Below are 23695 nucleotides of genomic sequence, written 5' to 3' on the forward strand. Positions count from 1 at the left end.
TTCATCATAATTGGCTCTACTTTTCTGTATTAGCTCGCTTAAATGTCGTTGTGGCTCATTTATTTTTAATGAACGCTGCTCACATGTATTTCTGTGAATGGACAAGATTGGCATTGTGATAAAAAAAGTGAACATACATTATGCTACTATACTCACTCAGCAAGGGATGTACCTCAGCCGCCATTGGAAGAAATCATGTGACGTCAAGTGAGGAGGCGGGGCATGACAATTTGATTGGCGTCGTGTTCTCTGGTAGTCTGCTGCGGGACCAGGACAGACAGCTGAGGGGGGCCTGAATGTCCAACCGGGACAGTCGCCGGACTACCGCGAATTCACACGCACGATTCACCGGGTAAGTCACGGCTGGTGGTGATATTTGTAATGCGGAGGTTTTAAATTCATTCATCCCGCAGCGTTCAAACGGCAGACAAAGACACTTTGCCATGTTTGAGGTGCAGTAGAGTTTGACAGAAGGGGATGTTTACCCCCCCCCCCCCCTCTAAAACCCGCTCTGCTGTGAGAACAGGATTTATTTCCTGAGATACCATCTCGCGTTAGGTGTATTGTGGAGCAGGACGCATCTTTTCTCTCTCTCTGATATCATGTGGAAGAACACAGCGGACGGGTTGTAAACGTAAGTGTGCGCACGCCACAATGGCTCGGATGGGTAACAAAAAATGGCCGCACGTGTGGTGTGAATGTGGAGTTGTCTGGTCAAGACAGAATTTGGCACGGGTCGTGCGCACGGTTCAAGCGCACTGATTTGGCGCATTGATTGGGCAAATATCGTCGATCCGTGACTTGATGAAGACCTGCATGCTTTAGTACTGACAGGATGCGAAATGATAAGACTGCAAGACAAGCAGCAAGGGATGGTTGGCTTGAGAAGCGGCATAGAAAACGCGCTTAACACCAAGTCATGTAACCTGTAGTGATTGATACATCAGGCAGATAATTCCCCTGACTTTTATTGTCTAGAAACACTTTCAAAACAAATAAATAAAGCGTTATCTGCATGAGCTGCTGCTTAATGAAAGTGGAGTGGGGGCCGGTGGCTTGGCAGTCAGACGCTCCTATTGATTTTTTTATGATTTGCCCTCCACTGAGATATGAGTGCACCGTGTAATAATAATGTACTGACACGATGTCGAAACTACTTTGTGTGAGCACTTAATGGAAACGTAAAACCACTTCCAGATCACAACTGACTTGAAGCTTGAAGCTTTCAATGAATCGTTCTTCCTCCTTGCTCAGAAGAGCACAGGGTCACTTGGCAAGGTTTATAAGCTGTTTAGCCTGGCTGCACGTGACGGGGGAAGCCCATTTACATACGCAACATCCTTGGGGATCCTTTCCTGGGGGGGTTGACACAGGCCACCAGACCTTTGAGAGGGATCGTATGGGCTTTTGTTGCAACCAAACAAGGTTAAAGGGGTTTTCTCTCTTCCCTTCAATCGCATTATAATTTCAAAATCAGATTTGTTGGAAGTAATAGGAGAAACAAAAGCAGGAAGGGGAGCAGACTGAGACATTTAGTGCATTAGAGTAAATCGGAAGTCCCTGAGCAGAGATATCCAGTAAGTCTTTTGAGTCAGGATTCAGAATGGCCTGTATTGTTCAGATGAAGTAGGAGAAATTAGGCATAAAGTTGAACTTCTCAGCCTGCATTTGCATACTCCTTCCTGTCAGCTGGGCGGAGGGAAACATGAATTTCAAGTCAAACACAAGCTCCAGAATGTTGGAACATATGAGAGTTGTCAGTGAGTCATTCAGAGACCTAATGCGGCACTCAGAAGCTTTTACTTTTCCATTATTAATACGGAAGAGATGTTATAGAAAACAAGGAGGTGGAGGGGGGGGGGTTGAGCAAGAGAGTGATAAAGACACACACAAGCTCGCAGAAACACATACTGAAGTGACTCAAACCTCCTGCGTATGAACTGCATGTGTATCAGAGGGCTGTCATCTAGTCGGCTACACACCTACAATCAGCCCTCCCTGCACCAGGCTGCTCCTCCCTATTAATCATCATCTAATTGCATTTCTGTCAAGCACATATACAACCACATTACTGAGGGGGTAGTATGAATTGAACTTGATGTAAGAATCGCTACAACGCAAGAAAGGGCAAATGTATGCTGTTTTTGCTTCAGTCTAAAGTGCAGAATCACCAGATTTGATCCAAAATCGCCATGGCCTCAAAGCTGCATAGCTCTGCGGATAAATACAAACAGTATTTATCCGCAGAGGTTGGCCTTCCACTTCCACAAGTACATTCATTTCCATCACCTCATTAGAGACTGAAATGTCAGATCTTTGATGCAACGCTTCACACAGACTAATAAAGCTGGTAAAAAAATAAGCCTGCATGTCGAGCTGCAATGATTCATTCATCAAAACAAATACAATCTCTAGATTTTTCTATACTACGCAACTTGTTTTAGTGGTTTTCAAGCAAAAATGCTAGACATTTAGCATCTCCAGATTGTTCATTGTAATGATTCGCTTCTTTTTGTTGTTACTTTAAATAATTAAATCAAGTCTTTGAGTTTTTACTTGTGGTTTGACAGAATAAGCAAATTAGTTACCCTGGGCTTTTAAAAATGAAGATGATTTTTCATTACTTTTGTCAATTCATGGACTAAACAATTAGTCAATTCATGATTAAAATAATCAGCAGATTACATTCCGCTGATTACAGCTGATCGTTAATGTAAAAAAATACAAGTTTTTTTACCCAGCCCTAGCATTGGATAAACATATTTTCTGTTGTCAACTCATCTACAGGAAGTGAACTTAAGGTCATTATCATATAATGGCTACAGCTAATAAAAAGTCTCATTGATTTGTACTGGAGTAGCTCCTGCTTCTATGATACCGCAATATAGCTCTGCATTTGCAATTCTTGCCAATATTTAAAATATGACAAGACGAACGGAGAAAAAAAGCTAACTCGCTGGGAAAATTCACTGGGGACTGTTCTTTTCCCTGCCCCCTCTCCCTTCTCACATCGAGTTTTCCTTATTCAACATCACACATCATATTCCTCTTTTTTTTAAACTTTGCAGTTAAGTGCTGTTGCATCAGTTCTCCCTTCCCCCCTTCCCTCCCCCTCCTCTCCTCCTCTCCTCTGTTATACTAATGAGCAGGAACAGGATGCTGGGAAGGGAGAAAAGCTGAGAAGAAGCAGACTGGGATGGCCATGTGGCGGGTTAGATTATGTCATGAGGTGCTCATTATTAAGAACGCTGCACGTCCAGCGCCGAAGGGGTTTTGATTAGATGCGTGTAATTGTAGCATCCCATGCTGCGTGGCAAAGCGCAGACATCCTACCAGCTGGAACATCAGCGGGAGGAGAATGAGGTCATAACAAGCGACGTGGGAATGTGCCATGGTGCAACAGTTAATGTCTGTGTTTAACAGTGGTCAGTTAGATTGTGTCAGGTGAAGTGTGGAGGTAAGCATGATTCAGCGGAAAGAGGCATACTCATTATTCGTGGTGGATTTGGACACACAAAGTGGATTTCATCAACTTTTTACAGACAGAAGCAACAAAAATAGAATTTAAACTGTTTGAAAAATATGATGACTGTAAATATACTGCAGATATTGATCTGCAAAGATGGACATCTTGGGGGTAGCAGTGTAATCCTCTTATCTGAGCGGCTGTGTGAGCACATGGAGTGACCTACATAGAGTTTGTCTGGAGGCAGCGGGTGATGGATGAGGGCAGGACAGGATTGGGTTGGCTATCATAGGGGGTTGGTCATATGAGTAGCCAGTTATTATTTGTCTCACACACACACACACACACACACACACATCAAGACAGAAAGATTCCTTGAATGTGTTGTATTTCTCTCGATCCTGCTGCCATTTTGGTGTCATGCAGAGGGAGCGCTGCAGCCCAGAAAGGTTTACTAATTGCGCGTTGCTTCCCCTGGAGTCAGCCAATCAAGTGACATCTGGAATCCTCCTCTTGCCTCTTTTGTGATTCTCAATTCATTGAGAGGAACTGGGAGTGACGGCTGCTCTCAAAGCTGTGCCCCTGGCGCTGTGATGCAGAGCAGAGCAGAGAGTAAGTTTTTGTTAAGAACAGAGAATAGAGGCAAAGAGCATTTATAGACATGGACTGAATTGTTTCTTGCAGATGGATGCCTGATGTAAAGCAACCAAGAAAGGCAACCACACTACCATGATGCAAGGGGTTTTCATTTTTGAAAATGGACTGGATAGGAAAAAAAGGTGCTGCAAAAGCCAAAACAAATGAGATAGCAAACAGCTTGCACATATATATTAAAGCTATTAACTAAGAAAGACAAAAACCTGTACAAAAAATGTAACAGTATAATAATGCATATCCATCACACTGGAAGTGCTCCTGGCCTGTAGGGGGTGCTAACTGGGCCTTGATTCTGCTACTTTATAGAGAAAAAAATAATGCAAGAGGTTGAACGACAGGAAGGAATAAGTTTGTAGCCCCCACATGACCAATATAGGTCAGATTGATGAGGGGAATACAGTAGTGAGGTGGTTTTCTTACTAGGTGTAGGTCCTTGCTCTGAGGAACTGACCCCTGTCCTTTGGCCTCTGGAGAAAGGCGTAAAGTGATGCCCAATATCCCTCTTACTCCTCTCCTCTCCTCTCCCATACCCATCATCAGCTTTTTCCCGCTTGTCAGAAGTGAAGTGCTCCAGGCTCTCTACATTGTAAAATCAATACACAACACCACAATCCAGTTCCAATCGGCGCCCCCAGCAGGCTTGGAGTACCTCCTTCATGATGGCTGGTATAGCATGATATGATTTTTCTTATTTAAATGATCTCGTGCTTTTTCAGCATGTTTGGCCTTGTAGGCCACCGCACTTATTTATTTGATTGACTCTGCATTTTATTGCGTGTTTCACCACCTACAGCAATGGAGCATCGCTCTCCATCAAAGACAAGGAAATAAAAAAATGCACTCAATGACACACAGTCTGACGTAGAGTGAGATTTCCTGTTGGCGTGACTAGATATAGAAGAATTAAAAGGACACACAGCGGGCTGATGTCAGTGTGCACTCACACACACACGCACTCACACACTAGTGCATTTGCATGTGTGACATAGCAATGATGTTTCTAACAAAAACAAACCCTGTTATCCCTCCATAATCCCCCCTCCACGCGCAGTCCATCATCTGAGTGCTCGGCAACCAGAAGGGCATTCAGAGGGCTTTTGTTGACTCTGCTGCAGCCATGAACGCAAATGACCACTTCCTGTGTTTCTTTTTCTTCTCCACACTGTTGGAAGAGGAGGAAAGAGCAGTTGCCAGTGATTGTCATAACCTATAGCATCTTTCCTACATTAAGAACATTCTCAGAAGGTTTGCACAAATATTTAGGAGAAATAAAACATAAATTTGGTGAAACTTTTTCTCCTGAAAACACAATTACCTGGCAGAAGAAAATACATTTCTCATCTCTGTTCTTTCTTCTCCTTATCCTCCAAATACTTGAGAGACTTTGCCCACAACTCTGCCTAATCTTTAATCTTCTCTTTTGCTCTTCCTTACATGTTATCTATTCCGTATTCTCTCCTCTGAATCTCCTTTGTGACTCATCTGGATTTCTCCCTCTGCCCATTCTTATACTGTCCTCTGCCTTGCGTGACCCTTTCCATTTTCCTCCTCCCTGCCTGTCCGGACCTTTTTTGATTGGCCCAACCCTTGCTTGTGCTCCTTTGTGCGGATGATCTGGCAAGAAATTGCAGCGGTGTCTTTCCCTCCATTAAAATTCTTCCAAGGGATATCTTTCACTTCCAATAAGCGTGTCGAGCGTGATTGTAATCTGTGTTGTGTAATGAATCGACCTCTTATTCACTCTTCCTCTGTTTTTCCCCCTCACACAATTAGGGAGCAATTAGTTCTAGCATGATAAGTGAGAAGACCTCTGTTAAGATAACCTGATGAGGAGATCTCTGCATGTTGTAATCACTTTGTTAACGTTTTGGCTCTAAATTCCAGTCAATACTGGGCCGCCATGACCCAGACTACATAGAGAGGAGTTCAAGTTAAAGGTTAAGTAGACATTGTGATCTCCTGAGTGTGTATGTGAGAGTAAACATCCAGCAGGTTAGCATATTAATGAACGATTAGATTTTTAGAGAACAGTCTTTCACTGCATCACCCTTCTTTTCCTTGAAGCACACGTAAGCGATGGGGGGGTTACAGGGAAATAAATGCTGACTGAAATGAAGCATGGACCAGTGATAATCTACTGTTTTACAGCGTGATTACATCCATCACTTATTTGTTATCACACCACTGCATTGTTTTTGTTCTGCTGGCTTGCATTCTCTATCGATTCATTTCACAATAGCTATTCAGAGCAGCATGAATGGGTTGAACGTTGGCAGTCAGACTTTGCAGTTTAATTAAATAGTTACATTTCTAACGTTAGGGTTTGAAAAATCAATTTTTATCCACATTGGATGTCAATGTTCAATAGAAACCAGAGTAGGTGAAGTAACTGCTTCTACACTTAAATATAATGAAATTAATTTGGAGCACTTCTCTTAATATATTTTTATCTACATAAGATGAGGTTTACAGTCCAATGTCTGAAAAGAGGAGCGTGATAGTCAGTAACAAAATGAATAGGTTAATGTGATTGTTGATTCCATATTCTTAGGTAACTCATTTAAAGTTACGGTAATATTTTCTGTTGTCACATAAACACACATTTTTAGTAAGGACTCATCAGTTTTGGTTTTCACTCTTGATATTAGGGCTGGGAATTCTACAGTAACTCACCATACGTCATACGTGGCCCAGGATGATAATAATATCACCATTTTGTGAATCATGATGATATCTGATAAACTGAAAAATACGAAACTCCCCTAAAAGTTGAATAATAGTATTAAACATAATGATACATTGTATTTACAAAGCACTTTTAAAGATCTTTAAGACACTGTACATGAGTTAAAATAAGTCTAAATGTCTCATAGTGAGACTCTACGAGTTGAGAAAGTTTAACATGCCCAACGATTGTTCTTAATCGGTGACATGGATCGCCGATGCAAGTCCAATATCTGATCTGTAAATCAGGTCATTATCGGACCTGATATCGGATCAGATCTGTCCCATCTCTACTAAATATTCATGATAAAATGCAGCAACACCCTGCATGACAAAACGGTACGCTCTAAATAAATGAACATTTTATTTTAGTTTATAACTAGCCCTTCAATACAATAACTTCCTGTCATGTAAACTGAATCTTATCATATCAGCAAACACGATATACTGTCGACACATCTTTTGATTTTTTTAACTAATATTAAAATATTTGTCCTTCAATATACCGTCTTGTACTGCACCATAAACAAACAGAAGGTGTGTATGCGTGTGTTTGTGTTTTCAAGTGCAGGTGAGAGGAGAGTCTCTCAGGAATTGAATGTATACTGCTCTGTCATTACTTCCAGTGAATATTGGTCCGTTTACTCTGATGTGCCAGCTGATGGTGCAGGCCTCGTGGGATAAAGCAGAGGACAATGAATCGTCCTGGTTGACTCTGTGCATCAGTCTGAGGGAACAGCAGCCTCAGTCTGCAGATGGGACTGCTATCTTGCAGAGACGGGGATGGCATAGATAGATGAAACCGATAAACTGCAGGGAAAAAACGAAGCAGCCATTGAGAGTGTGTGTGTGTGTGATGGATAAGCATGAGCCCGTATCTGAATGTGAAAGTAAGCGGGTGTGTGAGGAATGATGAAAACTGGTGTGCAGGAAAGCAAGTGAGACAGAGATGGAAATGAGTCTCACACATCCCTCTTTTTCTTTTCCTGTCTTCAGGTCTTCACAGTTGACTGATGAGCAGCCAGTAGGACGGGGGTTGGGCTACATCGACTGGCACAGGTAAACACAACTTCCACAAGGCCTTTAGAAAAATGTTTTCAACATGTTGACATGATTTTTCAGTTCACCGGGAGGACTGCCAGACTCTGAAGCCAGGATGTGCAGTCCAATGCTCTTAAAAAAACAAACCCTCACTTTTAAGGAAGTCAGGAAGCAGACAGTTTTTCCGCCTGTGTTTATATGTCCGAGTGGATTACACGGTTGAAACCTCTTCCTCAGTACTCAAAGGGCCATGCAAATATTAGTCTGAAACTGTGAAATTAAAGTTTCCGTTTTAATATCGCAGAGACTTTTACGTATTCAGTTCCTGCCTGTGAATCTTACCTGACCTAGAAGAAAGCTCATGTCAGAACTATTTACATACAGAGTTGTTCTTATTGATGTATAATAAGCATATTAATGTATTACACATATTCAGTTCTACAACCTCTTTGGCCGTTGTATACCTAAACATTATGATCAGTTTTCTAATATGTGTTGATTTTAAATTCTGATTTGTCACACAGCTGTGCCACCGCAGTTCAAAATCAGAAGTAACCATCTTACTTTCTATAGAGGAACAATAACATTTTTAAAGGAAAGACATGAGTGATCAGCTAAATGAAGATAGACATGTGGGTTCTTTATCTTTTAATTTAAAGTGACATAAATATTCTACAACACTGGGGCAGAGGAAGTGTTTGGTAAAGGCAATTTTCATTCACATAAGTTGGCATAAGAAAACCTTTGCCATATCAGGCAGTATATTATCAAAGCATTCGCCCTGCAGAGATATTTGAACACTGGATATGGAGAGAGAGAGAGAGAGAGAGAGATTCTGTAATCCCGTGCTTTTGTGACCGGATTTAAATCCCATGTCCTAGGTTGGGGGAGGGGTTGACTTGTTCTGGTGAGGATAGGGTAGAGGGAGAGGCGGGGTGGATTAAATCCTACAGATCTGCTCCTTGCACAGCTGTGCCGCTTTGGGTGGGGCTTAATGGATGCTGATAGGGCGGAGCTTGTTTTAGATGGCACTGAACGGTAACAGAGTGCTTGCAGAGGGGTTGGATTTTAAGCCAAGCTCGCAGTTCTGTGATAATCAGAGTGGGTAGAGTCCTCCATCCTGTCATTTTGGGATGAAATATCTCAATAAGTACAGATTGAATGGTGAATTATTTTATAGCCATTTATCGTCTCGAGATAATGAATCCCAAATAATACGATGAGTTTTAATGTAGCACCACCATCGGTTCAAAGTTCTCACATATCTAGTGAGATATAAAATTACATAATGGATAGGCACACAAGTGACTTGTCATCCAGCAATGGCAACAGGGTGAAATAGAACTTTTTGCAATTTTTGGTCTATGAACAAGTACCTGCAATAATAATGAAACTACCTACAGGGTGATCTCTATTGTACAAATGCATGTGACCAAGCTGGTAAACATGGTGAATTCTATACTTGTTAAGAATTTGAGCATGTTAGCATGCAGATGCAAGAATTAAGCTAAAAGCTACATATTGCCTCTGTGCAGCATCATGCTGATCTAGAGGCTGGTAACTCTTGATGTAATTTCTTTCCAATCCTGCCTAAATCTCAAATGTTTGTGCATTTATTCTGTGAATGAATTATGTCCAACATTAACCTTTTATAAGAAAGTATTGCACCAAGTAGCTTGGCTAAAACTATTATAGTGCAAGCGTTGAGCAGCTTAATTTGCACACCCAAAATGTGCTTAATCCAGTCAGCATTTTAAGCCTACTGATTTAGCAAGAAAAGAAAAGGTGGCGAGGGCACATTAGTTTAAGAAGGAAGGGAGACCAAAAAGAAATGAGAGAGGAAAAAACTCCCATTAGGCAGACCCTTGCTGCTTTAAGGAGGTGGACGACCGCTGAGTGAATACGCACGAGCACAATCTGCACACGCTGAGAGTTTCTCCACATTCCTGCAGCGGGGTGTCCAAACCATGAGCGGTGTGAATGGGGAAAAAAGAAGGAGGAAAAGAGTGAGAATGCAGGGTCAGGCCCCTTCACTTATGTAAGATTACTTACATAATGACACATTCAAGTGTTGTGTATATGTGTGTGTGCGCTTCTGTCCAGACAGGAGGGGATACTCAACTTTAGGTGGGGTCAGGGGAAACAAGAGGAGGGGTACTCAAGCAAGCCCTCAACAGCAGGAGAGGATTGTGGGATTATGTGAGTGTGTGTATGTGTGTTATCAACGGAGAGGAGGGGTGGAGGGTTAGGATGGGAAGGTATTAAAGCCGGAGTGGAGGGAGGGCGCTAACACGCATTGAATGCATGTCCACATCTGTGTATGAGATCCAGCTTTCTACCTCTCTCTGTCCACATTCATGCCTGTCTCTCGGAACTTATCATAACATCAGCCGCTTCCCGTCTTCTTAACTTTCTCCCCTTCATCCTTCCTCTTCCTCTCCACTCCTCTTTCCCTCTTGGTCTCTTAATATCCCCTGATCTTAATCCCACTCTATTGTCGCTCTCTTTGTGTCTCTTTGCCTCTCTCATTCACTGTCTTCAATCCCCCCCTCTCTCTCTCTTGTCTCCTCTTTACTCTCTCTCTCTCTCTCTGTGTTTTTGGGAGTTCAGAGGGCCAGCAGTGCCAGACAAGACGACTGGAGGACAGAAGACGTAGTTGCAGAACTGCTGGTGGTTTACTAGTGGTTAGCCGTAGCATACTTGTGGCATAAGGAGATAGACGGAGGGCTTTGGCGATGGTCACAGCTATGGACGATGCCTGTCCCAATGGGGTACGAGAGGAGGAGGAGGAGTTGATGTCCCCGGGACAGCCTGGCGTGGAGGGACCCCCGGTCCTGCAGTCCAGTCAGGAGCCAAATACATCTGGAGGTGAGGAAAGGAGGAGGAAGAGGTGTCACTTAGATATATAAGCAGAGAGATGCTGGGTAAACTTTGAATCGTCTTTTGAATTACTTAAGGACATTTCCACAAGAAAACTACAACATAGCAGAGGTGTCATTTACAGATGATATGTTTCTATCATCTGTAAATGATCTCATGATCCCTTGGAGCTTTGACTCTAAATCTTTTTTTTTTTCATGTTTAATGTAGGCCTATTCATATTCATAAATATGAAACTTTAGTACCTCTGTGTGGTCATTTTGCAAGAATATAATGTTAATTTATTTTAAACAAAATGTAATTCAAGACAATATAATAAAATTGTATTTCCATATAAATAGTCAGTGCTAGTTTGGTTTAGTCATGTGACTCTGGGAAACAAGAGGTTTTAAAGATATTTCCATAATTCTAACTCCGTCAACTGCTTAAAAGTGTCAACGATTATTACCTTCTGAACTATTAGATTATGCAAACCTTGTGAAAAAACAGTTTTATTTGTGAGTTTTATATAGTTATTTTAGCTAACTACTTTAGCTGGTTATCCCTTATCTTAAACATTTCCAAGCTAATTACCGGTTGTGCTTGGCTAACATAACTGTTTAGCCATTATTTTAGGCGTCTATTTAAATGGTCAATCAATGGCCAGTTTATTGCCAACAATTTCTGCGGCTACTTTAGGCTAACTACTTAAACGGTTTGGTCTCGCAGTTAGTAACAATTTAAACCAATTATCCATTGAGCTAACTCTTTGATTTGTGTATCCATTAGCCTACTCGTGCAAACTATTTGTCTCACCTACCCTTTACTTAAGCTAACTATTTAAACTGTTTTCCATTACTTTTAGCCATGTCTGTGAGTGTTCATCAGTTAGCCTACTTATTGCTGACTTGCCTATTGTTTACTTGAGCTAACTATTTTAGCTGTTAATCCAGCCTTGTTGTTGCTTACCATATAAACCAATTATACTGTTTAGCCCTTACTTTTAGCAAACTATTTGAGTTGTTTCATTAGCCTACTTGTTGCTTAACTGTTTACTCATTACTTGTTGCTAATTTTCTGCTATCAACTTCAAGTCAACTATCAAATTTCAGTTAACTATTAAAAAAAAAATATATATATATATATATATATATATATATATATATATATAATTATCTGTGGGCTCTCATTGAACATTTTTTCCATTACCTTTGGCTAAATAATAAGACCTCTGCTTCCTTGCAAGTTAAAAGCACTCTTTAGCAAAATGTGTTTGTTTTTTTTAAATCAAAAAGTCCTATACTTTCTACTGTTTCTACTGTAAATTTAAGTTTGTCTAATTTACATTCTCACCACATTCCCCTTTGTAACTGAACACCCTGGGGTGATCCTGGAAGGAACTACTGCTTGCTACGAGAGTTGCATATTCTTCCCTCGAGGCATTTCAAGCCTTTACCTGCAGAAAATACACTTAGAAATACTTTGTCAGCGGTGATGTTACTTCTGTGCCAGTCGAGGTGCTCCTCTGATCTCCTTCCTGTGTGCTGGAAAATACCTACATATAATCTGTGATGCCAGGTCCTTTCTCGTGGGATTTGTGTCGTATTCGTTGAGAAACAGAGTTAGGAATTATTAAGCAGACAGTCTGCATTGGCATTCACTGCACACAGTGCTGGTAGGTGAACAGTCAGAGGCGGTGGTTAGATGGTGAGAGGGACTGCAGATGAACCAGAATGCCTAAAAGGGAGGAATTAAGAGCAGGTAAGCAGGATGATCCATTATGTAGATGAATGAGCTACTCCACTGTAACCGTAAACTTCAGGCCAGGCTTAGCATGAGGCTGGTAGGTGGTTGGTTATACCTTCATGCCATATTTCATGGCATTAGAAAATATTTAGTAAGGAGGCTTAACTTCATCTGCAATCTCTCACTAAATAGGAAACTTTTTGAGGTTGTTGTTTAGTACGAGTGATAGTGGACAGTATACACACAACTTCATGCAGCTGGGGAGGGGTGATGGATGAGCAAACATTCCTGTGGTCGAGGACGCGGTGACACAATGAGCTGACCAAGTGGCTAAAGGTCAAGAGAGTGTATAAACTCAGATGCATGGTGGAATGTAGATGTGAGTCTTTTTATTTCTGTATGATTTGGATGTTTTGTTGTCAGATGTGTTCTTTTAATTTAGAGCCTTTTAATACTGGATGACTTTTCCTTACACATTTAGTGTCAGTGTCTCATGCTCGCTCTTTCTTCTAGCACAGTTACTGGATAGCATTGCACATTTTAGAATCATTACATGTTTTAAAGTTCCAACAAAGGGAACTTACTTTTCAGACGTGACAGGGTTAATTAAATGTAGGTGTGAGTCAGCGAGTGTAGTGCAATCAAGGTTGTGGTTTCTAATGCTAGTTTATGTGCTCTGTGCACACAGTGGTAGCATGTGTGGATTTGTTTACTGCAATCACTGCCTCGCTCTGAGAGCTAGTGTTTATTCTAGGTTGTGAAAACTCTTAGGTGGTACTGTTTTGCTTGTGTGTACTATGAGTCTGATTTGGGTCTGAGAATGTATTTCTGTGTAGTCATGCGGCAAATATATGGCTTTAAGGTTAGATTTAATAGTCTGCAGGGCAGTTTGTAACATCCCTCCCCTATTTGTCTTTTTTTTTTAAGAGGATCATAAATATTTAAAGTTTGTTTTTGCACAGAGCCTTCTGTTTATGCAGTCAGTCTGTGCTCTGTGCTTATCAAGCCACAGTGAAGTCTTCTCTACATTGTGAGAAAAAAAAAAATCATTTTTCCCCGGTCTGTCTTTCTCTCTTTTAATCATGCACCTCTTTCATTGTTGTATGCATGATGGATGGACTGTGAAGCTCTTGTTTGACTGATGTACTACTTTTTTTTTGTTGCTGCAAACGAGAAAATACTAGAATTTTAAATGTGCCTCTGTGTTAATCACAAAAACATATTCAATTTGGATGAAAAATCCAACGGACCTTGACAATCAATCAATAATTATTTGTATAGCACCAATTCATAACAAGTGTTATCTCGAAACACTTTGTAAAAGAACAGGTAAAAAAACCTTACTCGTTGTTAAGAAGAATTGGATGGGGGAGATGGGATAAGATGCATGAAGGATTTCTCCTTTGTATTCCTCACGTTCCTGTTGACGAGAAGCTTAAACAGAATCCAATGTTTGTTATTCAGATTTGGTGTTTTAACAAGACATGATACGATGCGTTCTAGAGTCTATGGTATATTCAAATGCTGTGACACAGATTGTCTTCTAAGTGTGAATGAATTTGCATGTGCTTTATCAGAATCCGATATATTGGCCAGGTATGCTCACACATATGAGGGATTTGACTTGGATAAACTGTGCTCTCCATGTACAAAAGCACAACATTAAATATTAACAATAAGCAAACTAAAGAAGACAACAGTGCAGAGGTGAGTGGTGCAAAAGATGCTGAAATGAACATTAAAATAAATGAGGTATCAGGTAACAGATGGGTTCATTTACATGAGTTAGATCGTTTTTACAGTATTTCGATCAAAGAGGAAAAGTGTTTTACATTTTGAAAGTACACATATCCCGCACCATTATATCACCACAAACAACAGCACAATTTCAAGCTTTGTTCAAGGTGGCAATTTAGCATGTGCCACTTTCTTTCTAAAGAGCAGTTTGAAGCATTAAAGTATGATTTCATGACAAAGAACGTGAGTCAAGGTTAAGGATAATAATGGGCTAGGAGAGGGAAATGCAGAGGTCATGGAGTATATGCGTTGTATACCGGTGCTGACTGGACTTGTTTACTGCCCATATGAGTGAATGATAACACAGAGAGACACACACATGTTCCCAGGGCTTTAAGTGTCTTAGATGGGCTTATGTGGGCTTTGAGACCCTGGCATGGGGGGGGGGGGTGTTAGCTTGCTGATACCTACAGTCACCACCTCTCCTCCCCCCTCTCTCTCTCTCTCTCTCTCTCTCTCTCTCTCTCTCTCTCTCTCTCTCTCTCTCTCTCTCTCTCTCTCTCTCTCTATCTGTGCACAGAATATAAGGCTCAAGATTAATATGAAAGACTCTCTATATCAACTGAGAAACCTGAGGTCCACTTGAGTGTCTTTGGAGTTTCACTTCAAGACTTTTCCCTTTTTCAAACAGAGCATATTCAATTATGCTCATTCTGCATCCCCTTTAAATCCATATAGAGCTTAAATGTAATATTTTAGATGGTGTGGGACTGTACAGAACCTTGTATGATGGGAGTAAATAGACGCACTACAAACAGTGCTAATGGAGGTCCAAGATTTCTTTCAACACTATTACCGTATATCATATTTGTATGATATGTGCCTTTTATTTGAAGCATTTTTGCCACTTTTTCGTTTTGCAATAAATGAGAATCAGGAGAGCTCAACACTTGGTAGCAATTTTGCTGTTTAAAGAGAAATAAGTCAACACTGATAATCTCTGTTATGTGTCTGTTTCTGCTTTGGATGACTTTCACGCCTGGCTAAGTGTTCCTTGTCTCTCCACCCTCTCTTTATGTCCTCACCTTTGTGTCCCGCCCCGTCCGTCCAGCCATGCAGCAGGTGTTGGATAACGTAGCAGAGCTTCCCACCTCGACGGGCGCCAAAGACATCGACCTGCTCTTCCTGCGTGGCATCATGGAAAGTCCTGTGGTACGTTCCTTCCCTGGCTCATGGAGCACACATACATACATACATAGTTAGGTGTGAACAGCAGTGAGCAGACTAAATACTAGCTGTCTCTGATGTTGCTTGCTGTTGCTAAAGGGAACTAAAGTAGAGTAAGGCTTTGACTAAAACATTAAGCTCAATGCATGTGCACAAAGAGGAATGGTGCAGATAGTGACATTTGTCAGTAACTGTTGGATGTATTCTTTCTCTTGTATGCCTTTTTTGACTGTCAGTGCATGTCTCACAATGTTTCTGCACACAAACTGTATTCTCTGACACATCTTCACTACTGCTGGAAATCTGCAGCGTTGAGTTCAGACAGAGGACTGCTGTAGCTCCTGCAAGACAAGCTGTTGTCATTTTATGCTACTGTCTGCCTCCCGCAAGACAGAACACATCCAGATAACAGTTGACTAAACACAAACAAATCCTCCTTTGCCTTTTAAAACTGTAACATCAGGCCGACAGCTTGCCTGTGGGAGAAAAGAATCCCAAAGTAAATCAGCTCTCAGCTCTATGTTGAATTCAAAGTAAAGTCAGCAATCGCTCCTACACAGCATTATTCATCGTCCCGCCCTGATTCATTCTTCTCTCTCCTCCAGGCTCACGAGCAGCTGGAGGAGGTGAAGCTGGAGGCGGTGCAGGACAACAACGTGGAGCTTGTGACGGAAATCCTGGGTGACATCGGCAACCTCAAGGTGAAAGATGACAGCGCGGCAGAACTGTCCAGGATCCTCAAGGAGCCACACTTCCAGGTAAGAAAATCACAGTTCAGTTAAATATTAACTCAATTTGGGAAGTGACACAACTGTTTTCCAGCACCGTTAATACAATATGTAAGCAATTCTTTAATTCAATATCATGGATTAACTTGCTCACTATTGACACTGGTAACAAATATGTTCCCAGTATTATTTGATGTCTCTGTATTTAAATGTAAAGAGCACAGTGGTCACTTAATTCAGCTTACAGTTGTTCTGTTTTGACTGTAGTTACAGTAGCACAGAGCTGATGTTCTGGATCCGGTCCTCATGCATCAGTAGAACATTAACCTTTATCCTTGGAGCTACCAACGGCTTTAGACTGGCTGGGCCAATGGGAGCTAGAAGCCTCTGCACCAATCAGAGCCCTTTGTGCTGCAAGCTGAACGATAAGAGCCTTTTGACCTACTGAGAGATAGAGAGAGAGAGAGAGAGAGAAAAAAAAGAGAGAGAGAGAGAGAGAAACAGTCTTTGAGGAAAAGAGAGGCATTGACAGAAAGAGATCGTACATCAATAATTAGTGATAAGTTACATTTTGTCTAAAAGCTGGACGGATACATTTTTATATAAGTTGAATCTCTGGTGACACCCAAAATAGCACTCTAGTGATTATCCATCCATCAACTTTCATCATAAAGGATAAATTAATTGATGGGTTTTTTGGTGGTAATCCATATTTAGGATTTAGGCCATTAGATGATGAGTTGTTGTTTTTTAGACACATCTGACTTCATTGTTAAGTGTTCAAACTGCTCTAGTGACATTAGCTCTGTGTTACTGTAACTGCAGTCAAAGACAAGCTTAAACAGCTTTTATTTTATTTATTTATTATTATTATTATTATTATTTATTTTTTATTATTATTATTTATTTTTTATTACAGTGAGCCATGTGATTTTTTTTGTTAAGCCACGACCATTTTATCCACAATCCTATGATAACGCCAAATACCTAATAGTAGAGAAGAGTCATAGTTCTGGTTTGACTTAAAGTTATATACACAACATTATGTTTGCTTAAAATAGCAAATACAAGCAGGTGGTCCTAACAGCCCAAGTTATGCCGTAAAAGCATAACCAGAGAGTATTTAATTAAAAAGAAACGCACAGATTTTATTGTAAACTTTTCATATACATTTTTCCCAATTAAGAGGAAGTCTGTTCATTTATCACTTGACATATCAACAGTCTCTCATTATCTCTTTGCCTTTTTAGTCTCTTTTGGAGGCACATGACATGGTCGCCTCCAAGTGCTATGAAGTCCCGCCCCCGACCGAGATACCCAATGATGCAGCTGTGAACAGCGCTCTAATGCAGGCTGATGCCGTGCGCATGATTGGCATCCGAAAGAAGGCCGGAGAGCCACTGGTGAGCAGAGAAAGATGGCCTGAGTGTATCTGTGTACGTGTGTGTGTGTGTGTGTGTGTGTGTGTGTGTGTGTGTGTGTGTGTGTGTGTGTGTGTGTGTGTGTGATGCCTTAAGGAAGTGGTTAAGTGTGTGTGCGCACACGTTTTAACAATAAGCACTATCTGCTTTCTACTTCCTGTCAGGGTGTGACGTTTCGTGTGGAAAAGGAAGACCTGGTCATTGCTCGAATCCTCCATGGCGGCATGATCGACAGGCAGGGTCTGCTGCATGTGGGCGACATCATAAAGGAAGTGAACGGGAAGGATGTGGGCAACAACCCCACCGAGCTGCAGGAGATGCTCAAAGATTGCAGCGGAGGGATCACACTGAAAATACTCCCGAGCTACAGAGACGCTCCAGCACCTCCCCAGGTAAACACACACACACACACACACACACACACACACACACAAGCATCCAGTGTAGTAGAGTGTAAACATAAGCAGACACACTTATGTAATGGTTGGCAGATGTTTGGCTGTGGTGCAGGGCCCGTGATCTGTCCTGTGGCCCTCACACAATCCCCTGCATAGGAATTTGAACCCTAAGAGCCCTATTAATAACACTCCACATGCTAACTAGGTCACACTAGCTCTCTTGCACACACTCCAAACACACACACACAGACACACACACATGCGTCCTGTAATCTCATGCTCCATCACATGGGAAGTACAGTCATTCTCATTGTCTCTTTAGATTTATACCCACAGTTTCCAACGATTATACACTCCTGAGTATAAAGAGGAAGATTTTTTTTTTTTGCACCCTTGACAAATTAGCCATAAACGTGGAAATGCAAACGATGCTTAAATGGAATGAACTGCACTAAAAGTGATCAAGACATAATGCAAAATCCCATCCTGCTCTGTGGCTTGGGGCAAGCTGCACAATATAATTTACTGGCCTGTTTTATTGCTTCCTTTGGCTGCTTGTTTAATCTAATACACCAGCCTGAGCACTTACCCTTTCTGGCAGAAGTCTTCACTGTTGTTGGCAATGCATAAATGGCTGCATCGGGTGCAGTGTTGGACGCAATGGGTGTGACAGAGACACTCTTTTTGTGTCAATGTGTGAGACCGCATGCTGAGCACGAGTCTCTTTTATCCAATCTTGTGTATAGTTGTGTACTTCTTTCACAACTTTTTTTTATAGCAAGCAAGACATAATCTTGTATTATGGCCTAAACCCTGAAAGTAAAATTCATACCTTGGACCTTTTCATCACAGGTCTATGTGCGGCCATACTTTGACTACGATCCGGCCAATGACAACCTGATCCCTTGCAGAGAGGCAGGAATGGCCTTTAAGAGAGGCGACATCCTTCAGATTGTCAACAGAGAGGATCCAAACTGGTGGCAGGTGAGCTGTTATGAGAAAGGTGTCAGTCTTACCTAGAAAAATCATCATGCATTGTAAAAGATTTACGACTCAACCGAACTGGCCTCTTATTTCTCCAGGCGTGCCATGTGGTCGGAGGGGCTACAGGACTGATCCCTAGTCAGTTCTTGGAAGAGAAAAGGAAAGCTTTTGTCCCTCGGGACTTTGATGGATCAGGTAGGTTATTGGGAGCATCTTTTACCTTTCCTTTTGAAACACTCATATTCTTCCTGTCTCTCTCCTTAGTTGTGCCGACATTAAAAAGATGGATTGCTCACAAGACTTTGAGCTCATTCTGTGCCAGACCTCTGTCACATCCCTGATACTGATACTACTGTAAACTGATTTATAAAACCTGGGTAGAAAGACTAACAAACACTTAAAAATGATCCATGGCTGCCCCCTTCTGGCCAAAGGCTGTAATAACAAAGGCACAAGAGTGAATTCATTTTAACTTTGCAGGGATCCTTTGTGGAACTATAAGTGGGAAAAAGAAGAAGAAGATGATGTACCTGACCGCTAAGAATGCAGGTCAGAAGGCTCTTCATTCTTCTTAAACATCTTTTAGATTATGTTTTTTTTCAATAATTCATAGTTTTGCCATGTTCAAACAGAGTTTGACAGACATGAGCTGCAGATCTATGAGGAAGTCGCAAAAGTGCCAGCGTTCCAGAGAAAGACGCTTGTTCTGATCGGCGCTCAGGGCGTGGGCCGACGCAGCCTTAAGAACCGGCTGATGGTCCTCCATCCCACACGCTTTGGCACCACCATACCCTGTAGGTCATGATTCTTTTTCTATCTGTTTGACTGAAGAGTCAAAAGAGAGCTGATAAAACATTAACCCCAGTGTTTTTCAGACACTTCCCGACGGCCCCGTGATGAGGAGCTGGACGGCAACTCCTACCACTTCACCACGCGGACAGAGATGGAGGCGGATGTGAAGGCAGGGCGTTTTCTGGAGCACGGCGAGTATGACGGCAACCTGTACGGCACCAAAATCGAGTCCATCCATGAGGTGGTGGGAACTGGACGCACCTGCATCCTAGACGTCAACCCACAAGTAAGACGAGGTTTACACAGGGTTAACCATATCATTTGGTGTTGGGGGTCATTTCACAGAGATATTTTGCAGCATTGTCAGATGAAACATAAAAAGAAGACATGAAGTGATGTCAGTGCTGTTGCATGCTGTGTGTCTCCTCAGGCTCTGAAGGTGCTGAAAACAGCAGAGTTCATGCCTTACGTGGTGTTCATTGCTGCTCCAGATTTTGATACTCTTAAGGGCATGCACAAAGCCGTAGTGGATGCAGGCATCACCACCAAGCAGCTCACGGTAGGTCAACAACTCACATGTGCATATCATCATCATCAACACACCCAAAAAGAGCAATGTGCTCGCATAACCCACATTTGGTCATCCTGAAAAGTAAAGCCCAGTTAATAATACAAACACATGGGCGTAGCAGAGGAAGGAAAAGTGGGGCTGACTAAACACAGGAAGAAAAAATAGGTGCCCCTCCAGCATGTGGCGCTCTAGGAGACCACCTATGCCAAGAGCCGGCCCTGATGAGACATCAGAAAGGTCTCAAAAGATTTACTTTGAAGCAAATCAGCAGTCAGAAATGTATTTCTGTTACCAGGCAACAAACGGCAAAAAAGCGTATCAAATACTCCCCAATACACTCTCAATGATTCAGCCAGCCTGTGTTCACCCACCTGGTCATGACCGTCTATAACTTCTGATGCCACCTTACCGCTTCTTTTTGTCTCTACAGGACGTGGACCTGAGGAAGACTGTGGACGAGAGCGCCCGCATCCAGAGGGCGTACAACCACTACTTTGACCTGACAATAGTCAACGACAACCTGGACAAGGCGTTCGAGACGTTACAGGCGGCCGTGGACACACTGTGCAACGAGCCCCAGTGGGTCCCTGTGAACTGGGTTTACTGAGGACCAACTGCGGCGCTCCCACTGACCACTCTGAGCGGGTCACATGACCCACCAGCGTGTGTGTGTGTGTGTTTCCTACCACAAAGGCCAAAGAAGAGAAGAAGAAATGCTAACTAATAAAAAAATGAAAATTTAAAAAAAAAAAAAAAATCACCCATAATCGCTTTTCTTCTTCTCGGGCCTGGAGCAGTGCAACTTTTTTATTCTGAAAAAACTGAAAGGGAAAGAGTGCTTATTTATTTTATAACTTTTTATGAAAGATCTTTCTATTCAATGTGGAATTCCAGTGAGAAGAAAACAAAAAAAATCTGGCCACCTTACGAGGGGCCATATTTTTGCATTAATTTATTGTTGTAGTTTAATGTTGTAGCTCTTTCCGTTGATTGATTTCAAGTATGTGTCAGTTTTTAATCTCCACGGACATCCAGGATTCATGATCCCGATCCAAGCTTCAATAAGAAGACGAGGAAAAAGAGATGGATTAGAGGAAGTCTGAGCAGTCATTGTCCAAGAAACCAAGAGCTCTAAATGTCTGAAATCGATGTAGCAGTTTTATTTTTGCGTCCATAAAACCTTTTCCTTTAGTTTGGAAGTAGCAGACCCGTACATTTTTCTATCAGCGTCCTGTCCAGGATAAACTTTGCAGAAAGAAAGCGGTTGAAAGGCTCATAAGCGCACAACTCCCTCAGTATGTAACGAGAATCATCTTTATCATGTATGTTTCAGGATCAAACACTGTGTCTGCTTATTCAGTTTTGTTTTTCTCATTCTAGTTTTCCCATCAGTGTGGTGGTGAATAGTGTTTAGTGTTTGTCACACATGCTCATTTGATTTGTTTTCATTTGATTCACTATCCTGTTACCAGCCTGTCTGTGTCTGTCTGGAGTCGACTGTCAACATTAGCCGGTGAATGTTTAATATTTGTGAGTGTGGCACAAACCTGCTCCCTCTTTCTGTTCTGGATCTTCACTGTTGCATCATGCCAAAGCCCCGATCCAACTCCAAAAAGAATTCATTCATGTTAAACCTGATTGGGATTCTAACTGTAGGCAGTTATAAATGAATGATTTCACACCCAACATTGGATTTGATAGCAAAGCCAAAGGATGAAACTAAAAGCACTATTGTTGGAGCTTGGAACAAAAATAGTGAAAGAATTCCATTTATTTGTTCTGAAAGCTGAACTTGAGGACACAACATTTTCAAACCCTGGTAGATGACCTTCTGTGGATATTGTTTGCGTTCTATATTTATATCATGTGAGAAACTCGCTGTGCCACATGTCAGAGAACAACCCTGCTGTCTGTTTTCACATCAACCTCATGTCTACAAATGTTTTTACATTTTTATCAGAGAAATAAACTTTAACAAACCTGACCAAACTCTTTCTTATTGACATTATTGACATTTTGTTGAAGTAAAAGACGTTGGATGTGCAATCGAACCTTAACTGGTGACTGTTTCTGTACAGATCAAAATGTATCCTGGAGTCATATTATCTGATAAAGTGAAATGGTCGGTCTCACAAACTGAATTCAGATTTGAGCTTTGACAGTTTGTTCATGCAGCATATTGTACAGTGACTGTCATCTGTGACGACATTGTTAAATAAATATATTTCAATTTAAAGACGTGTCAGACAAAGTGCTAAAGCGTAACCTAATGGCTGCATGGCGAAAACACTTTCAACCAATCATTATTGATCACTTCCTCAGTTGGCCAGGGGAAGTTTTTTTTTATATCATGTTTTGGTTATAATCCTTCTTTGTAGCTTTCCTAGAAATAATTCAGTTTTGTTATCGCCAAAGGTGCAATTAGGCTTCATTAAAAAAAGAACGATCTAGTTTAATGTTAATGGAAAATATATTCCTGTATATTTAAGAGCTGCACAGGGCTGTAGTCACCTCACGGCAAGAAGGTTCCTGAATAATAGACCATGATGTCATTTTACCCAAAGAAAAAACATTAGACAATGACAATTCTTAAACAGACGGTGGGACCCATGACAGGGACGGCTGGGCGTGAGCTGGTAGTAACCCTTCCCTCCCAATTATGGGTAAGCCAATGAAGACGAACAGAAGGTGACACAAACAATAGATGTCTGCTGCTCTCCTCTCTGACGGCTCAGTTTGTTCTCATCCCTCATTGCTGTACAAGCAGTGTTTTGGTTAACCTTGAAATGTGTGATATGGTATCGTAAAATGGTATATTACACTATTATAATTACTGTACTACCTTCTTCTTGGTATATAATATCATCGTTATTGATATTATATTTATTAAAATATCACAATATCATAAAATTATGTATCATCATTTCTATGCTGAGGTGTAAAGTTAATTGTTCTAAATGATGATTCCCTTATTATAATACTCTTAATACATGACTATTACATCGTAACAATAATATAGATTTTCTTATAATGTATTAAACATACCATTAGTATGAGAATAAACTGTGATGTTGAACAGTATGTGGTAAGTCTATGGGCGGCTGTGGCTCAGTGGTAAAGTTGTTCGTTTCTCAACTGGCAGGTTGGGGGTTGGATCTCCAGCTCCTGCAGCCACATGTGGGGCAAGACACCTAACTCCAAGTTTCTACCTCTGCGTACGAGTGTGTATGAATGGATTAGTTATACTGATGGGACACTCCACATACAGAGTACGAGCTGCTGCCCTCTGGCAAGAGGTTCAGAGTTCCCCGTTGTAGACTGAACAGGTTTATAAATGAATGTAT

At 41.4% G+C, this 23695-nt stretch overlaps 1 protein-coding gene across 3 annotated transcripts; it reads left to right on the plus strand.

The window, feature by feature from the left end:
* The first annotated feature begins 234 nt into the window (after positions 1 to 234).
* pals2b (protein associated with LIN7 2, MAGUK p55 family member b) lies at positions 235 to 22587 on the plus strand. Of its 3 annotated transcripts, none has more exons than XM_020648074.3 (14): positions 235 to 352; positions 7844 to 7906; positions 10499 to 10756; positions 15342 to 15442; positions 16063 to 16215; positions 17436 to 17588; positions 17771 to 17998; positions 18857 to 18988; positions 19087 to 19183; positions 19469 to 19537; positions 19621 to 19782; positions 19864 to 20066; positions 20211 to 20339; positions 20782 to 22587. In XM_020648074.3, the coding sequence occupies exons 3-14, from the start codon at positions 10624 to 10626 to the stop codon at positions 20956 to 20958; spliced, it is 1737 nt and encodes a 578-aa protein (XP_020503730.1). In that variant the 5' UTR covers positions 235 to 352; positions 7844 to 7906; positions 10499 to 10623; the 3' UTR covers positions 20959 to 22587. The 3 variants fall into 3 exon arrangements, with proteins under 3 accessions (XP_020503730.1, XP_029135927.1, XP_065804450.1); XM_065948378.1 differs by lacking the exon at positions 235 to 352 and adding an exon at positions 564 to 634; XM_029280094.2 differs by lacking the exon at positions 10499 to 10756.
* Positions 22588 to 23695: the final 1108 nt, after the last annotated feature.

Source organism: Labrus bergylta, chromosome 19 (genome assembly GCF_963930695.1).
Source record: "Labrus bergylta chromosome 19, fLabBer1.1, whole genome shotgun sequence".
Classification (NCBI taxonomy): Eukaryota; Metazoa; Chordata; class Actinopteri; order Labriformes; family Labridae; genus Labrus; species Labrus bergylta.